Genomic DNA, 14772 nt, shown 5'->3' with positions numbered 1-14772 from the left:
ACAGAGTCAGGTCCTCCTGGATCCCCCTGGAAATGGCAGAGTTTGGAGCCAGAACTTTCCATCTCAAGAGCTCCTGCTGTCTGGGGCCCATGCTCTCCCCTCTCGAGCTGCATGTAGCTGAGCTCCACATCAGTGCCTAACGGTAGCCTGCCCAGATCTTGCTGTCTTGCAACAATATACTTCCAGGGCAGTCAGCTGGTTTTGCCTGCCAAAAAAATCCTTGCTGAATGGCACCCATTCCCCAACTCCCCATCTGGAACTCTGCTGTTGGGGCTAGTTGGTGCCACTGAGTTGGATTTAACCCCCATGACTCTATAGGCCAGTGTTTTTCAAACTTGGTAACTGTTTGGGCTGGAGAATTCTGGGAGTTGAAGTCCACACATCTTAAAGCAGCCAGGTTTGAAAAACACTGCTGCAGAGCAAGGCTCACCGTCTTGACTTGTCCCCCATAATAACTTGTAGTTCTTCCATTTCCAAAGGTATTCCAGGACTGCTCACCCACCTCATCCACTGTCTTTGCCTGCTGTGCCTTTATTTCCCACAACCTTGCCAAGCCTAATAACTGCTCCTAATCCATTGCCAGCCTGCACCACGTGCCCTAAGTAGATCAGTTGCTGCTCGCTTATCTGCCTCACGGCAACAGTCGGCCTTCATTCGGTCTAAGACTTTGACTGGGTCTGCTGGCCACCCGTGGCACTCACCCCTCATTCCGTGGCTCTTTCTCAACGTCTGACTCTTACAACCGTTCATTGCTATTAGGAAGACATTCTTTTGTCCATGCCTTTGTCCCTGAAACACCCTTGTCTTTCACGATCTTGTCTAAGTCTGTCATTGTGCTCCTCCCTTGGATTAATGTTTTGTTTACTCCTCTAGCATATTGTTCATCTTTTCCTTGGCCGAAGAAAACAACATTCGCCACCTCCATTTCTTCACTTTCAACTGTTAGTTCCCTAAGCACACTGGCTGACATTACCGTTGCCTTCCTGTTACTTTACTTTCGTTCAGACTTTTTGATTTTCAGAATGAATTCTTCTTCTTTACGGTTGGCTAACAAAGAGGTATCACCCACATTTCTCCAACAGTCGGTGTTTCCACCACTCCCTTCGATTCCGTCGGTCATCTCTTCCAGTCCTGCCCTTCTTAACTGCAGCCTTTTCATCGGGCTGGAGCAGACTTGTTCAGGCTGCTTCTCAGGCCCTGGAGCTCTGAGGTCAGTTCTCCCCTTCCCATCAGTACTCAGAGCCAGCTGTTGGCAATGGAACGCTCTTTGGCCTGGTTGTGTCTTGTTACTGGCCCCAACTAGCTGCCCTTCCTGTTACCAGGAGCCTGGGCAGCCATTCACACACACCCTAAAGGTAGGCTGGGTTGAGAACAAATGACTGGCCCAAAGTCACCCCCCGGGTCCTTCTCCTGTGCCTTCGCCACGACACCACACTGGTTCTCCATCACTGTACCCAACAGACGCAATGTCTTGGTTAAGGTCCCTTGGCCGGGGCCACCAAATGCTGGGTGGGTAAGTGTGTTCTGGAGCTCCATGTAACAGGGCACTCAGATTCTGTGCCCAGCATGGCATGTTTCTTTGCTGACAATGGAGCCCAGATCCAGACTGAGGGCAGGACTGCACGGTTGCACTCATATTGCGCACGGCCATGTGCTCAACAGCAGGATTCAATTGTGAGCCATCAACATATTCCTAAATATTTAACCGAAATTCTCCCAGCTGCAGCTGTCAGCCTCCCACCACCAGCAGCAGCCAGCAACTCTGTTTTCTCTGTGCAAACATCCTTTGCAAGGAGTTCTTGGTCCCAAACTAGGCATCCATTCGAGAGCCTCCCCCCAAGATGTCAACAGCTCTTTCAAGAGTGAGGTTTATTATGTTTAATGACATTTGTGTTAGGGTTCCACACAGAACACATGAATGAGGTTACTGCTCACTGCTGATTCTTCTGCTTCTTTCTTCTAAATTAACAACTTGCAAGTTTGCTGTTGGGGTTTGCAACTATTTAATTTGGCTAAACGAAAACACATTCCCTCTGCTGAAAGGCAAGAAGGAGGTGCTCAGCATGTGTCAACTTCTAAGTGTTACCGCAGCCTCCAATAGAGTCTCAAAGAAAGTAACTTTTCTGCAAGTCTTGTTGATTCTCAGCACAGATCATCAGCCATTGTTAACATACACCCCCCTCCTGCATGTATGAGTTGCCCCTTTTGGAACACATGGGCTCTGCGATTATTCGATTCTGCAGATGCTAATCGCAGATTCTGGGACATAGAGGCATGCAGAAGCCATGGCTGTGCATTCCAAAATAACCTTCCATTGTTGGCTCTGAGGGGTGGGAAAAGGATTCTGAATTCCTTGCAAGACATAGAGATGCCCTCATTTTATGCACTGACCCTGGGAGACACCTGAACTGGGTAACACAGCTCTGCATTTCTGCAATCCTCTCCTTTTCCTTTAAAGCTGGGAGATATTTGACAGATGTAAATATAAGTTTGGGCTTTCTCATATTTCTCTGCGGTTGGGATAATGTTTTAGGCCAACCTTACCAACTTGCAATTTGTAGTGACTGGGTTTTTTTTTTTTTTATTACTATTATTTATTTTCTGCAGATGAGCTTGGAAAACAGAAGACAAGCAAACAAATCAAGTAATTAGGTGAGAAAGGAAGCCATACATACATGGAGATGGGGCCGAGAAGTTTGCATGTTAATTAAAGCTGAGTTGGTCATGCCATCTGCAGGCTACAAATTAAAATGTTTGATTAGTGAGGGGTTAGACAAACACAAGTCCAAAATATAATAGCAAAAGCAAAGGTTTTCATACTAAAACAAATGTAATCTCATTTATTCTAACAGCACAAAGGAACCCTCTCAGACATATCAACAGGCAGAAGTTCATATAACTGATGTGTTGACTGCAGGAGGCCAAATGCTCAGGAGAATTTAACACTGGTATCTAACAAGGATGGTAGAAGATCTTCCTTTAATATTCATGGCTGACAAGGAGAAAGACAGCTGGGATATCTCTGTTCTTTTATCCTCGCCCTCTTTTACTGCTGCTTTGATGGATTGGGACATCTTAGCTTTACGGCAGCCTTCCTTAACTATGACTTGGTCTACTGTCCCTAAATCCACTGATGAAGCGTGGCCATCTGGCTGGTGAAGAGAGGCATTATTGTCCATCATCACAAGGGTTTTAATGTGTCCTTCTGTTCAACCTGGGGGTCTACTTGGGGTGGATAAAGCAACTAATGGGAATATTGGGAATATCTTCCCACCCTCTAACCAGTGTTTCTCAACCTTAGCAACTTTATGATGTGTGGACTTCAACTCCCAGAATTCCCTAGCCAGCATGGATGGCTGGGGAATTCTGGGAGTTGAAGTCCACACATCTCAAAGTTGTTAAGGTTGAGAAACACTTCTCCAACCTATTCCACTTCTGATGCTGACATGGCCCAAGGGAAGAAAGGAGTTTTGAATGTGTGAGTCACCACCATTCACTTGTGTGCCCCTTTCAAGGCTCAAATTACACCTCCACTCACACCATTATCTGTGAACAGGGTGGGCAGACGCATAGAGGTATCTGGCTCATGCTGTTGCTCCACAGAGGCCACGTCACACAGACCAGCAATCCATTACAAGTTTCAGTAAGCAGAAATTTCATGTCATAGAGACTCAGATTGGATAGTAAAGGCTTTCTGAACGTAACAGATTCAGACCAAGGCAAAAAGAGTGGACGGGCCTTCCAAAGTGATTCCGATGAACAGTAAGCGGAGTTCAAACCCTGTCTGAGATGCTTGGGGTTGGGTGGCTTAGGGCACAAGTCTTTGCTCCTTAAGTTCTTCATCTCTAAAAATAGGGAGTACTTGCGCCCTATTTCACAGAGCCTTTGTGAAGGTAGGATGGGGAAAGGAATCCACTAGGAAGTTCTCCAGAACAAGGTCTATCAAATAAAAGGCATAGGAAGCATGACACGAACAGATCTGTTCCGCGTGGGAAGAGGGAGCAAGGCATAGTGGATACCGTGCTGGGTTTTGATAGGAATTGTGGAAGGTCAAGTGTGGCCTCCTTTGCGCTGAACTTTATCTGGATGGGGAACGTCCTGGGGCCATATTCTAGTCAGGAGGTTACAAAGGTGTCTGTTCTGTCTGCTGCTTAGAACTCTGCCACTTCCGTCACCTCCTGCCCCCGCCTTGCTGCCACGCAGAAACCTGCCGTTTTGTATCCCTTGCAAGAAAAAACAAACAAGCATCCTGTATGGCACTCGTCCCAATAGGTAACAAGCGGAGAACTTGGTTGGGCCACATCAGAGCATTCAAGATCAAAGAGAAAGCAGTGAACACCTCAAAGGACACCGAAGGCCTTGCAACTGCATACAAATGCAGAAAGGCACTTGAAAAATAATCAAACGCCCAGATTTTCTGAGATGGACAGAAGAGAAAATTTATGTCCTGGCATTTGCAGCAACCTGGCTAGTGTGTGTGTGTGTGTGTGTGCACGTGCACATGTGCACTAATTTACCCCTTCATTTTTGCACTTTTATGAAATCTTGATCTGAAAAATCTCATGAGTTTTGACTTTTTAAAATATCGTGTTGCATCCCAAACCTCCAGTCTGTGCTCTCTCGCCCTTTACCACATTCCCATCTTCTCTCTGTCTCCTGCCAGGGATTGTAGGGGAGACAAAGGGGAGGGATCTGCATGGATCTTGTGGTGCCGGTGGTGACAGGGTACAGCAAATGGAGCCGTCTTTGCCCCTGACACCACACCACATCTAAGCGGGACTAATCTTTTGCAACTGAAACAGCAGTGCAATGCCAGGCCCTTCTGTAGCACCCAGATGTTGGTTCCAAGGCAGCTAAATTAGGAGCAGGCTGAAGAACAGCCAGTTTGAAGTCTGACTCCACAGTGGCAAACACAGCAGCGACAGCTGCTTGGGTGGCCAATAGGTGTCAGAGGACCAAATGCATTTCCAGCCTGCTGCGAACTTTCAGTTTTGTGCCAAAGGCAGGAGATCCAGGGTGCAGCTGCATGTGGTACTGGACTACAGCAGCTGCAGAGAAGGGCCAATCAGCCAATGTAAGCATGGCAGAAAAAGGCATCTCAGCTCCACTGAGTGTCACTGAGAAGCAACTGAGCAAGCAGAGGCTGGGAGTCCTTGGTAGGCTTGGAAGCAAGCTCCACCCTGCCAGCACAAGGGACAAAACATGGTAGTCCCAGCAAAGAGGCATCGCAGTGAACTGTTGCAAAGATGGGCAGCCGATTCCTGTACCAGCAGAAACAAAAACATGGAGAGAAGGGATGACATTCCAGGGCAAACTGACAAACTGAACATTTACAAAAGTCTGGATGATTGGGTTTTTGGAGTTCTCTAAACTTGGTTGTTTTCCTGTAGTCTGGTGTTTCTCAGCCTTGGCAACTTTAAGCTGTGTGGGGAATTCTGGGAGTTGAAGTCCACACAGCTTGAAGTTGACAGGGTTGAGAAACACTGCTTTAGACTCTGATGATGTTACCTAACTTGGTAATGAAATGTCTGCAGAAAACAACCAAGCTCAGAGGACATCAAGAACCCAACTGTTCAACCTTGAGCTACACATATTTTCTAATACTGGAGTCCAGTTGATGCCCATCCATGGGTTCTAAAGAACTCAGCATGACATGACTCTTCTTCTAAGTCATATATGTGACTTGTCCATCTTGGTGGCAGTAGATTTTGAGGGAAAGGAAACCAATCTTTGAAAAGCAATCCAGGGGAAATCTAGAACATTGCAGGCCAGATTAATGACTGTTCTGGATAAACTGATGGAAAGCAAGAAGTCAGGATTTATGTATTGGTAACAGATATGGAAGTGAAACAGAAGGCAGAAATAATTTGACTGTTCTCACAGTCAGGGGGGGATGTAAGAAACAAGCTGCCCAGAGATTTATATGGCTTTTGAATTTGTCCAGAAATGGTCTGGATGAAGGTTGAGGACTGAGGTGGCCACATTTGTTAATGACACCATATCTGGTAGGCAATGAAGGACTCCAAAAGGACCAGCCTGAACTAGATGAGCGAGGAATAGATGAACCTATGAAATTCAATGTCAGCAGGTTGCTGATGTTCCTTGAGATAGTCTCCCTTGAAGTTCAGGTGGCTTCTAAGCAGAAAACAAATGCTAGAATCCTGTTCAATGGTGTCACTAGGCTGTACTACACCAACTGCAGCCTCAAGAACAGGGGGAGAGTCAGTACTGGTGGTCAGCAGGCTCTCCTCACGGTTTACAACAGTTCTGGTTTGGATGGACAGCTCAGTGAAGATACTAGATCCCATACGAAGAAGTAGTAGAACGTGCTTCAGGTCCTGTCACTTAAGCAGGGCCATCTGGAGGGACCAAAGGATGTGCGTTCTCTGTTGCTGCACTTGCTCTGTGGCTCAGCCTTCCCACTCAGATGGCTCCAACCTGACCTGCCTTTTGGAAGGCTCTTAAAACCTGGGTTTTCCTGCAAGAGTTGGGTTGGGAAGCTTTTTGTGCCTGTAGATTGTTCTTAGTTCGATAAAGTTGCCTCAGGTACAACATGTTTTATTATTTTTAGTGGGGTGGGGGGAGGTTCTTGCTGTTGCTATATGCTGTTTGTATTTGTGTACACTGCCCTGAGTGTACACAAAATGAGTGTCAGTTGAGTGGCTAATTGATTAAATAAATAGACAGATAAATAAATAAATAAATTTATAATTGACCAAAACAATGAAGACATATTTGCAACCTGATTATTGTAGGTTTTGCATTAGGACATCATGATGCACATCTGATGACTTGCCCCTGTGGATGCTGATGCAGTCCAACTCATCTAGAGGACAAGTTGGGAAAGGCTTCAAGAGAGGCTACAAGGGAAACCAGCCCCTGAAATGTGTTAGCACTCAAACCTGAGGCATTTTGCACTAGAAGGAAGTGACCCCTGGTGCACATTTGGAGCCCCTTGGTCAAGAGAAGAATTAGGAAGACACATCCATCTTATCCACGCTCAGTGTGGGCATCTTTTCCCATGGCTTTTAGGTGAAGAAGGTTCATTATCTGAAACCAGTTTGCAAAAATATTGAGGAGTAACATGGAACCTTCTGTGGCCTGCCTATCACCCCATGTCCCTGCAATATGAGAAGGAGCCAGATTTCTGCTGCAGTCTCTTTTCTAGCAACATGGGTGGCTCCTAGCAATGTCAGAATGATTCTCTGCTGCATAAAAATCCTGGATTCCTGGCCTTGCTTGAAACAGTGCTTGCTTGCAAGTATGAGAACGTCGCACTGGGGCTCCCTGATCTGAAACTCGAACAAGGCAGCCTGACACTCTCGGTGCTGCCATCTGGCCAAGTTTTTGCAGGAAAGACCTCAATAGTACAGACAGGACACTTGTCCTGAGCATTAGAGAAGCATCAGTCCTTCAAAAGGCTCTCCTGAGCCAGCCTCTAGGAACCAACATAAGCCTTCCATAACTGGGAAGATGAAAGAAAGGGAATGGAGCTTCCTGCTGGTGCCGTCAGTTGAAAAGGAAGACGGGAACTTGGAGCAGCCTGGCCAGAAATGAGTCCAACCTATTGTTTCTGGCAGAATGAATACATTCCTAAAACCTGGGAGAACAACAAGAGGTCTAATGCTTTCTGAAGCAAGCACTTGAAGACCCCGATATCTGACCTTTTCTTTCTGTACCAGGACGGGAACATCCTGGTACAGAAAGAAGAGCTCAGATATTCAGGGTTATCTTTTGGCCATGGTTTTAGACATCCTGTCCTAGGCAGTGTGCAAAATCATGGTCAGATGATCCAGTAACTGAGAACATGGCAGTTTCGTCTTGTATTTCATACCATGAAACTCTACTTCTCAAGCTGGGATGCACTACGGAGTACTTTATATCTAATCGTTGGGCTGAACAAAGGTGTCCTGATAAGGAAAAAGCAGTTCTCCCCAGATACACAGAAGAAGCATCAGAGTAACCAAGGTCTTGGTAGACACCTGAAGGGTGGTCTTTAGGCCAAGCAAATAGTGCCTGTTGTCAAACATATATAGTAGTTATGGCTCCACTGGGTGGTTATGGCAGTAGAGGATGAAGAAATGAAGAAATGACAAACTGCTTGTTAAAAAAAGCCTCCTTTCCCCAAAAATCTCTATCCCTTTTGAACAAGAAAGGATGGAGGAAAACCTCAGAGATATTCTGTATCTCTGACATAGCCAGAGACAGGACAGGTCCCTTTTCTTATACAAAAATATTTGGCAAGCATCTGGGTCTGAAAGCAATCAACAGGCTGCTGGGGCTGAGAGAGCTGGCACATCCCTCTCCTGCCATGAGAACAAGGACGAGAGAAATCGCTGGAGAAACATCTCCAGGTGAGCCACCGTCTGATTCTGAGGGATGGAAGGAGCTGGTCCTAAGCCACCCACAAAGTACTTGGGGCAGTGCTGAGCCACTGCAAGAGAGAAAGGAAGCCATGCGTCTCTTCTTACGTGCCACACTCGATTGCAAAAGGTAGCAGGTGGCACCTGGAAGAAACCCAGAGCTGTACCAGAAGGGCCCAAGGAGATTCCTCTTTAGTCACAGAAACAGAATCATCACTTCTTTATGGTCCAGGTTTCTCCAAGCAGCTGCCTCTCCGGCTAATACGTGATCAGAATGGGCTGGCTGGGAAAGCGGGAAGTTGTAATTGCGGCCCTTCTGCCAGCTCAGGAAGGCTGAACTGAGGTCATGGAGGATGGAAGATGCAAAATGATGATCAACTTGGGACATCCTGTAACAGAAGCTCTCAGGATCTCCCTGTGGAACCACTATTTTGACCAAGATCAAGTTTAATATTGCCTGCTGCCAAGACAAACAACTGACAGGATTATCCAATTACAGTATCCAACTCATTCAATTATCCAATTATTATAATGATCAATTATTACAGTGACTAAACGATCCCACCTAAAGAATGCTCACTAAGGGCTCCACTTCAGCTTGGGGGGAAGCATCAAGCGGCCAGGAACATTTATAGCTACGTTTTTGTCAGTGGAGAGAGTTCAGCAGACACATATTAAGTTTGCAGATGTCACAGAACCGGGAGGGGTGGCTAAAACTTTAGAGGAGAAACAGAAGATTCAGAGAAACCAAGAAAGGCTTGAGCAGTGGGCCGAAATGAATATAATGGAAGTGAACAGGGAGAAATGTGAACGTGCATCTCAGTACGAAAATGAAAGGCAAAAGGACAGGATGGGGAAGACCGCAAGGAAACTAGAACAAATTAAAAGGAAGTAAGATCAGAGTAGATGTCAGGAGAAACTTTCAGACTGCCCAAGCTGTCAGCCAGTGGAACAGGCTGCCACATGAAGGATAAGTTCTCCTTCACTGATGGTTTTCAAAGAGAGGTGGATGATCATCTATCAGAGATGTTCCAGTGGATTCTGCACTGAACAGGAGTCTGGACTAGATGACATCTGTGGTCTCTTCCAACCCTATTAATTCTTATAGGGAAGGAGCAACATTAACTGCATTCTGTCTGGTGGCTGGAAACGTCTCAATTTTTTCATTAAATTTAGGCCTCCGGGAATCTGGTTTCTGTCTTTTCTGAAGCTCTGTGGGGGGTTTTATGGACAACCCTGCACAGATGTGAATCCCAGACTCCTTCCCCCATTGACCTCAGCGCCTATCAGTTTTGCACATGCTCATATCATCATCAGACACTCACCAAGATGCAATCACAAGCAGCCTCAGTTGAGCGGTCCTCATGCACAGCAAACCCACTTCAGCCTTGAAAGGTTGCTTCTTGCTGGCGCTTTCCATGTTCGGCAACAGAGCTTGGATGCTCAATGTTAGCTATATTCTTAACTGAAGAATTCACAGAAGAACTCATGCTACTTCTTCCTAGCCCCCGAGCTGCTTACCTGGACTGAGATGAGAGGTTCTTTGTCATCAATGTCAATCAGAACGTCATCTTTTAGGGTAAGGCTCATGTCATCTGTAAAAGAAGAGGGGAAGAAACTCGAGCTTCAGCCTGCAATTCTTGGAGTTGCACTGTTCTTGCTGAACTTTCCACTGATGTGTCTCCCAAACCAGCCCTGCTACTCAGCTTAAGCAGTCTTCCAAAGAAGTCTTCTTTCAGACCAAGAAGATGGAACTGGGTCTTTGGGCACTGTGATTTAGACATATCCTCTGGGAATGTTCAAGATACATAAACTACTTAACAGGCAACATGTGAGCTGCTGCAGCCTTCCCCAGTCCCTCTGTGTTCTGAACCCTAGGAGTTGTATTCAAAAACATCTGGAGGGTGCCAGGTTGGAGAAGAAGGATGGACACCATAAAACCAACCCGAAACCAACAGGCCCACAAGTTCAAGTAGAATGTAGGTCAGACCTTCTGATGATGCTCAAAAGCAGAAAGGCTTCCTTTGCTAATATCACATACCATTTATTTGATCCAGCAAAGCCACCCATTTTTATGACCAAGAACACCCAGTCATGTTCCACCCTTCCTGACCTGTGTGGGTTTCAGGAAATACTGTATCTTCTTTGTAGGGGTCACAGAAGAATTCTTGCAGTGATTGGACGGTGCACTGGCCTACCACAGGCTTGCGACCAAAAGGCCTGTTGTCGATGACTTTGATAATGATGGGAGGACTGTACAGGTCATCCCTTGGCAAACGCTGAAACAAGAACAAGCCCGGTTGGCACAACAGGGCAGAGAAAGAAGAGGGGGCTATTTTGTACTCAAACAGCAGTGGAAGAGAAAATATAATTTTCTGGACAAATGTCACGAGAAAGAGAAATTCTCATAAGAGACAAGAGAATGCAAAAATGAGGCCGCCTCACCACTTCCATGAAAAGCACAGAGATGTCAAAGTTGGGATTCTTCTTGAGGTTCTTGATAACAGTTGATTGGACCATCTGTCCACCACATTCCACCAGAAGACTGGGAGAAGTTACACTGGCCAACTGGTAGCTCTTCAAGTTTCGGAGACCCCAAGCCAATATCTGCAGCAGAAAGCAACAGAAAGCACCAGCTATTAAGAACCTGAAATGACCATAGAGAAACCAATGCAATCCTGATGTGGACAAATCAGTTAGGGCTCGTTTTGCAGTTTGCGTTGGGTGTGGTGGTGGCAGTGGACATTTCTGTTTCCCAGAGAGGAGAAGGAGGAGGAGGAGTTTCTCTCTATGTGTCTTTTGCATGTTCTATTAATGCTGAATACATGTGCCATCTCTTATCAGCTGAACAGGCTAACTCTTAGCAATGCCTCATTTTAGGGGGCCCTGCCTGGATCCAGTTGTTCTGGGCGGCCATCACCCAGCTTCTAATCTCCCCTTTTTAGAGAAGACTGCTGAGGCCACGGTTTACCAACAACTACAAAGCGCCTTCAGGAAATGGGTTATCCAGACCCTGCTCAGCCAAGGTTCAGACATGGACATGAGATGGAGAAGGCTTTGGTCCTTCCTTAGCAGGAGTTTCAGTCAAATGCAGAGGAGAGAGGTTGGCCTGAATATTGCTCCCTTGTGGGGAAACGCAGGATTCTGTCCTACTGAAATAATGGAATAACTCCATAACTAGGAGATGGTCTCTCCTAGTTAAGTAATTACTATTTAACTAGGAGAGACCGTCTGTTGGTTTGCAGTATGATGTCTGAGGCTGTTAGGGTCTGGATGGGATGAAACGGACTGAAACTGAAGCCCAGCATGTCGGAATTACTGTGAGTACATCAAAGTCATCTGACAGTTTCAGTGGCACCTCTCCGTTGGGATGGCATTGTCCTGAGGGAACAGAAAAATAACTTGGGTGTCCTCTAGGGCTCATGGCTATTACCAGACGGTGAGACCATTGCTAGTGGACATTTGCCTGGCTTCAGTTGCACCAGTTGTGGCCTACCCAAAGTGGAAAGACTTCAGAGCAGTGACTCACTCACAGCCTCGTACCTACTCAGACTACTACAATGCATTCTACATGGGGCCACCTTCACAGACTATTCAGCAGCATCAGTTAGTCCAGAATGCAGCATTCTGGTTGCTGGCTGGTTTGCATCACCCTGAACAGCTTTGAGCCCAGCACTCACTACTTTCTATTCACTTCTGGGTGCTGCTCAAACTGCTGGTTTTCACCTATAAAGCTCTACCTGGCTTGGCTCTGAGTTACTTGCAGAACTGTCTTCTCCAACCACAATCAACCTGCCTGATTTGTGTGTCCTGGGAGAAAATGCACAACCAAACCAACCAAGCCTTGCCCCCTTTTTTTACACGAATTGCACATTTTAAAAATGTGACTGGGATGACACTGCTGAATGAATGTCTGGTGGCTTTTATTGGGTTATTGTGTTTGATGGTGTTATTTTAATCCTACCGTAAACATTTTATTGTAACGTTATTGTATGTATTTTGTGATCCCTCAAGAGTCTGACTGATCACAGTGGGTACAAACTGACTAGACAAAATAAATAAATAATTTGCAGAATGGCACCCTCCCATGTCCTCACAGCCTTTACAGAAATTAGCAATTCTCTTTCCCAAATATTCTGAGAGATCCTTGAGTCAAAAGGTCCTGAGATAGTCTTCTGCACCCACCTCAATGGCTGTACGCTGAAGAACAGGTTTGATTCCTTGAGGGACCATGTAGATGTTGGGCTCTCTCTGTGGTGGAGGGTAAGGCAGGTCTGAATCTGCAGACTGGGAGAAGGCATAAATTGGGTCAATACAGTAAGAGAAGTAATACAGTAATACAATACAATAGGTCCATCCTGAAGGTTCTTCCCTCCATGGCTTCACACCCAGGCAAAATGAAAGAGGAGTAAAGCATATTTAGAGTTTGTTAAACGAAAAGGCCTGTTCTTCAGAACCAGGCCTGGAGATGAGACATTGGCGGTCTCCAGATCTGAAGCAGATGGCTGTTGGGTTTTGTAATTAAGATGACCCAACGCCTTTATTCCTTGCATGTTGCAAGATCCCCCGTGTTAATAGTGAAGTATCTGCTTCTGTGAATCCATTTCTTGTTTTTTGAACCCATGGGTTCATTAAATCAAAAACTGCCTACTGCTTGCACTCCACCCCAAAGAAAGCTCCCTGAGGAAGGAGAAGATGCTTCCAATCAGTGATGTGGGGATAAGTGTAAAACGACTGGCTTTCCTGGGTCCGTGGCCGCCATCATGTCATGCCACTAGCTGCCAAACAGCTGACCGGCGTGCCAAGAGTTGCCACTCAGCTCTGCTCTCACTCAGCTCACACAATTCCTGAAAGTTTAGCCATCAGCTCTTGCAAGACAGCCTGAGCTGGCTGCAGCACACCACTGCTGCCAACCCAGGCGGCCCATCTGCCTTTCCCCACGTCTTCCTGGTAACCAAAATTCCCAGGCTTCCCTGCGAACTTGATCTTGGGGGTTTGGTCTCTAAAGGACAGGAAAGCCCTAAGGGAGGAAAACCAAGGGGACCTCTTAACCAAGGGCAGTTGGAAGTAATTTCAGCTGCAGTCACTTTTTCCAGCCGAAAGAATTATTGCATTAAATTAAGGAGGCGTATATATTTCAAACATCAGATCAGGTCGTATTTATTTATAGGTCCCACATATGTATATTTAATAAGACTACAGAGAGGCCTGGTGCACAGTGGTAGCAGGCCCACAGGGCTCAGGGCGGAGCTGTAATTTTCCCTGGCGGCTGCCAGCAGCTGCCTCAACAAAACAGCTTGTTGTGCAGGAGGGCAGTGCCAACTCCACTTTGGTGTAATTGGAATCACTGACCCCTCTCCAGAAGCACAGCCCCAGGAATCACTTTGAAGATTTAAGGCAAGCATTGGGTGACCGGCCAAATAGGGGAACCATCACCCTAAAGGTCTTCGGCTGATTGGCACCACACCTAAAGCCAGGCAGAGCCCTTGCAAGGAAGCTGTTGGAACACCCCATCCTGGTCCCCTGGCCCCATGTGCTGCACTATGCAATGGCCACTGGGAATTCTGGGAGCTGTGGTCCCACGTGCTTAGAGGGCGGGGGGTCAATCCCTTCCCCGTCTTTGGAGGAAGCACCAGTGAGTGGGAAACCATCCAGCAAAGATGAGGAGGTGGTTGATCACCCTTCTCAACACACAGCTTATTATAAAGCAACAACGTCTTCTCCGGGCACTTGTGTGTAGGCAGCTGTAATGGCAGGGGTGTCGGCAGAGTATGGGCTACAAAATAAAGATGGCAGCCATGACAGTGCGATCGAAGCGCCGCCTGTTATTTATGTGCACCGCAATGCACATAAAATGTGCACTTGTCCTTTCACAATGCACACAGAACATGCATTGTGACTCACAAAGAAAACAGGCAACCACTCTGGCTGCCGACTTGCCTTTTTGGGCCACACCCTGCAGATACCCCTGTGTATTGGCATCACACGAATCACAACATCATCATGCCAAATAGCAAATTGCCTAATTTGTCTCATTTGCACAATGATGCCTGGCCCGTCCAATGTCCCTTGCCCTTCTTGCAGACATACACACAGCTGAGGGCACCCCTAGGCCTACAAATGCCCTCTCACCCTGCTGGGCCTTCTGCCCCCCAGTTGGCTTTAATTTCTTTTTAAAATAATAATTTATCTCAAAAAATTGGAAGCAGTCAAACCAAAAGGTGAAGCACCAGCCTCAGATACCCACTTAATTGGCAAGAGGCCTTTGGGCCCCACATAGGCACAAACGTGCCAGTCCCTGCAGCCAGGGCTTAATTGGGCAGCTGCCCCCTGCCCAGGAAAAGCCGGGACCAAGCTCACCACTTAATCTCTGAGTACCTGAATCTTCAGCGAATGCCACCCCCACACC

General features: G+C 46.7%; 2 protein-coding genes across 5 annotated transcripts in view; one reads left to right on the top strand and one right to left on the bottom strand.

The window, feature by feature from the left end:
* Nucleotides 1–14772, bottom strand: part of DYSF (dysferlin) — a 128876-nt gene that overhangs the window by 28423 nt on the left and 85681 nt on the right. For 2 of the 4 annotated variants that reach the window (XM_063310330.1, XM_063310329.1), the window contains exons 36-40: nt 12549–12650; nt 10809–10970; nt 10477–10642; nt 9885–9958; nt 2676–2738 (exon numbers count right to left, since the gene is read on the bottom strand). In XM_063310330.1, the coding sequence (XP_063166400.1) occupies nt 2676–2738; nt 9885–9958; nt 10477–10642; nt 10809–10970; nt 12549–12650 (567 nt within the window). The remainder of the gene's footprint in view (nt 1–2675; nt 2739–9884; nt 9959–10476; nt 10643–10808; nt 10971–12548; nt 12651–14772) is intronic. The other 2 variants (XM_063310332.1, XM_063310331.1) reach the window with 1 other exon arrangement.
* PAIP2B (poly(A) binding protein interacting protein 2B) overlaps nt 13286–14772 on the top strand; it is a 178146-nt gene continuing 176659 nt past the window's right edge. The window contains exon 1 of the mRNA XM_063310334.1: nt 13286–13289. The gene's annotated coding sequence lies outside the window, so the exon portion shown is untranslated. The remainder of the gene's footprint in view (nt 13290–14772) is intronic.

Source organism: Candoia aspera, chromosome 8 (assembly GCF_035149785.1).
Source record: "Candoia aspera isolate rCanAsp1 chromosome 8, rCanAsp1.hap2, whole genome shotgun sequence".
In the NCBI taxonomy this organism is placed as follows: domain Eukaryota; kingdom Metazoa; phylum Chordata; class Lepidosauria; order Squamata; family Boidae; genus Candoia; species Candoia aspera.
Note: the sequence above shows the minus strand (reverse complement) of the source record. Positions and strands in the feature narration are given on the sequence as shown.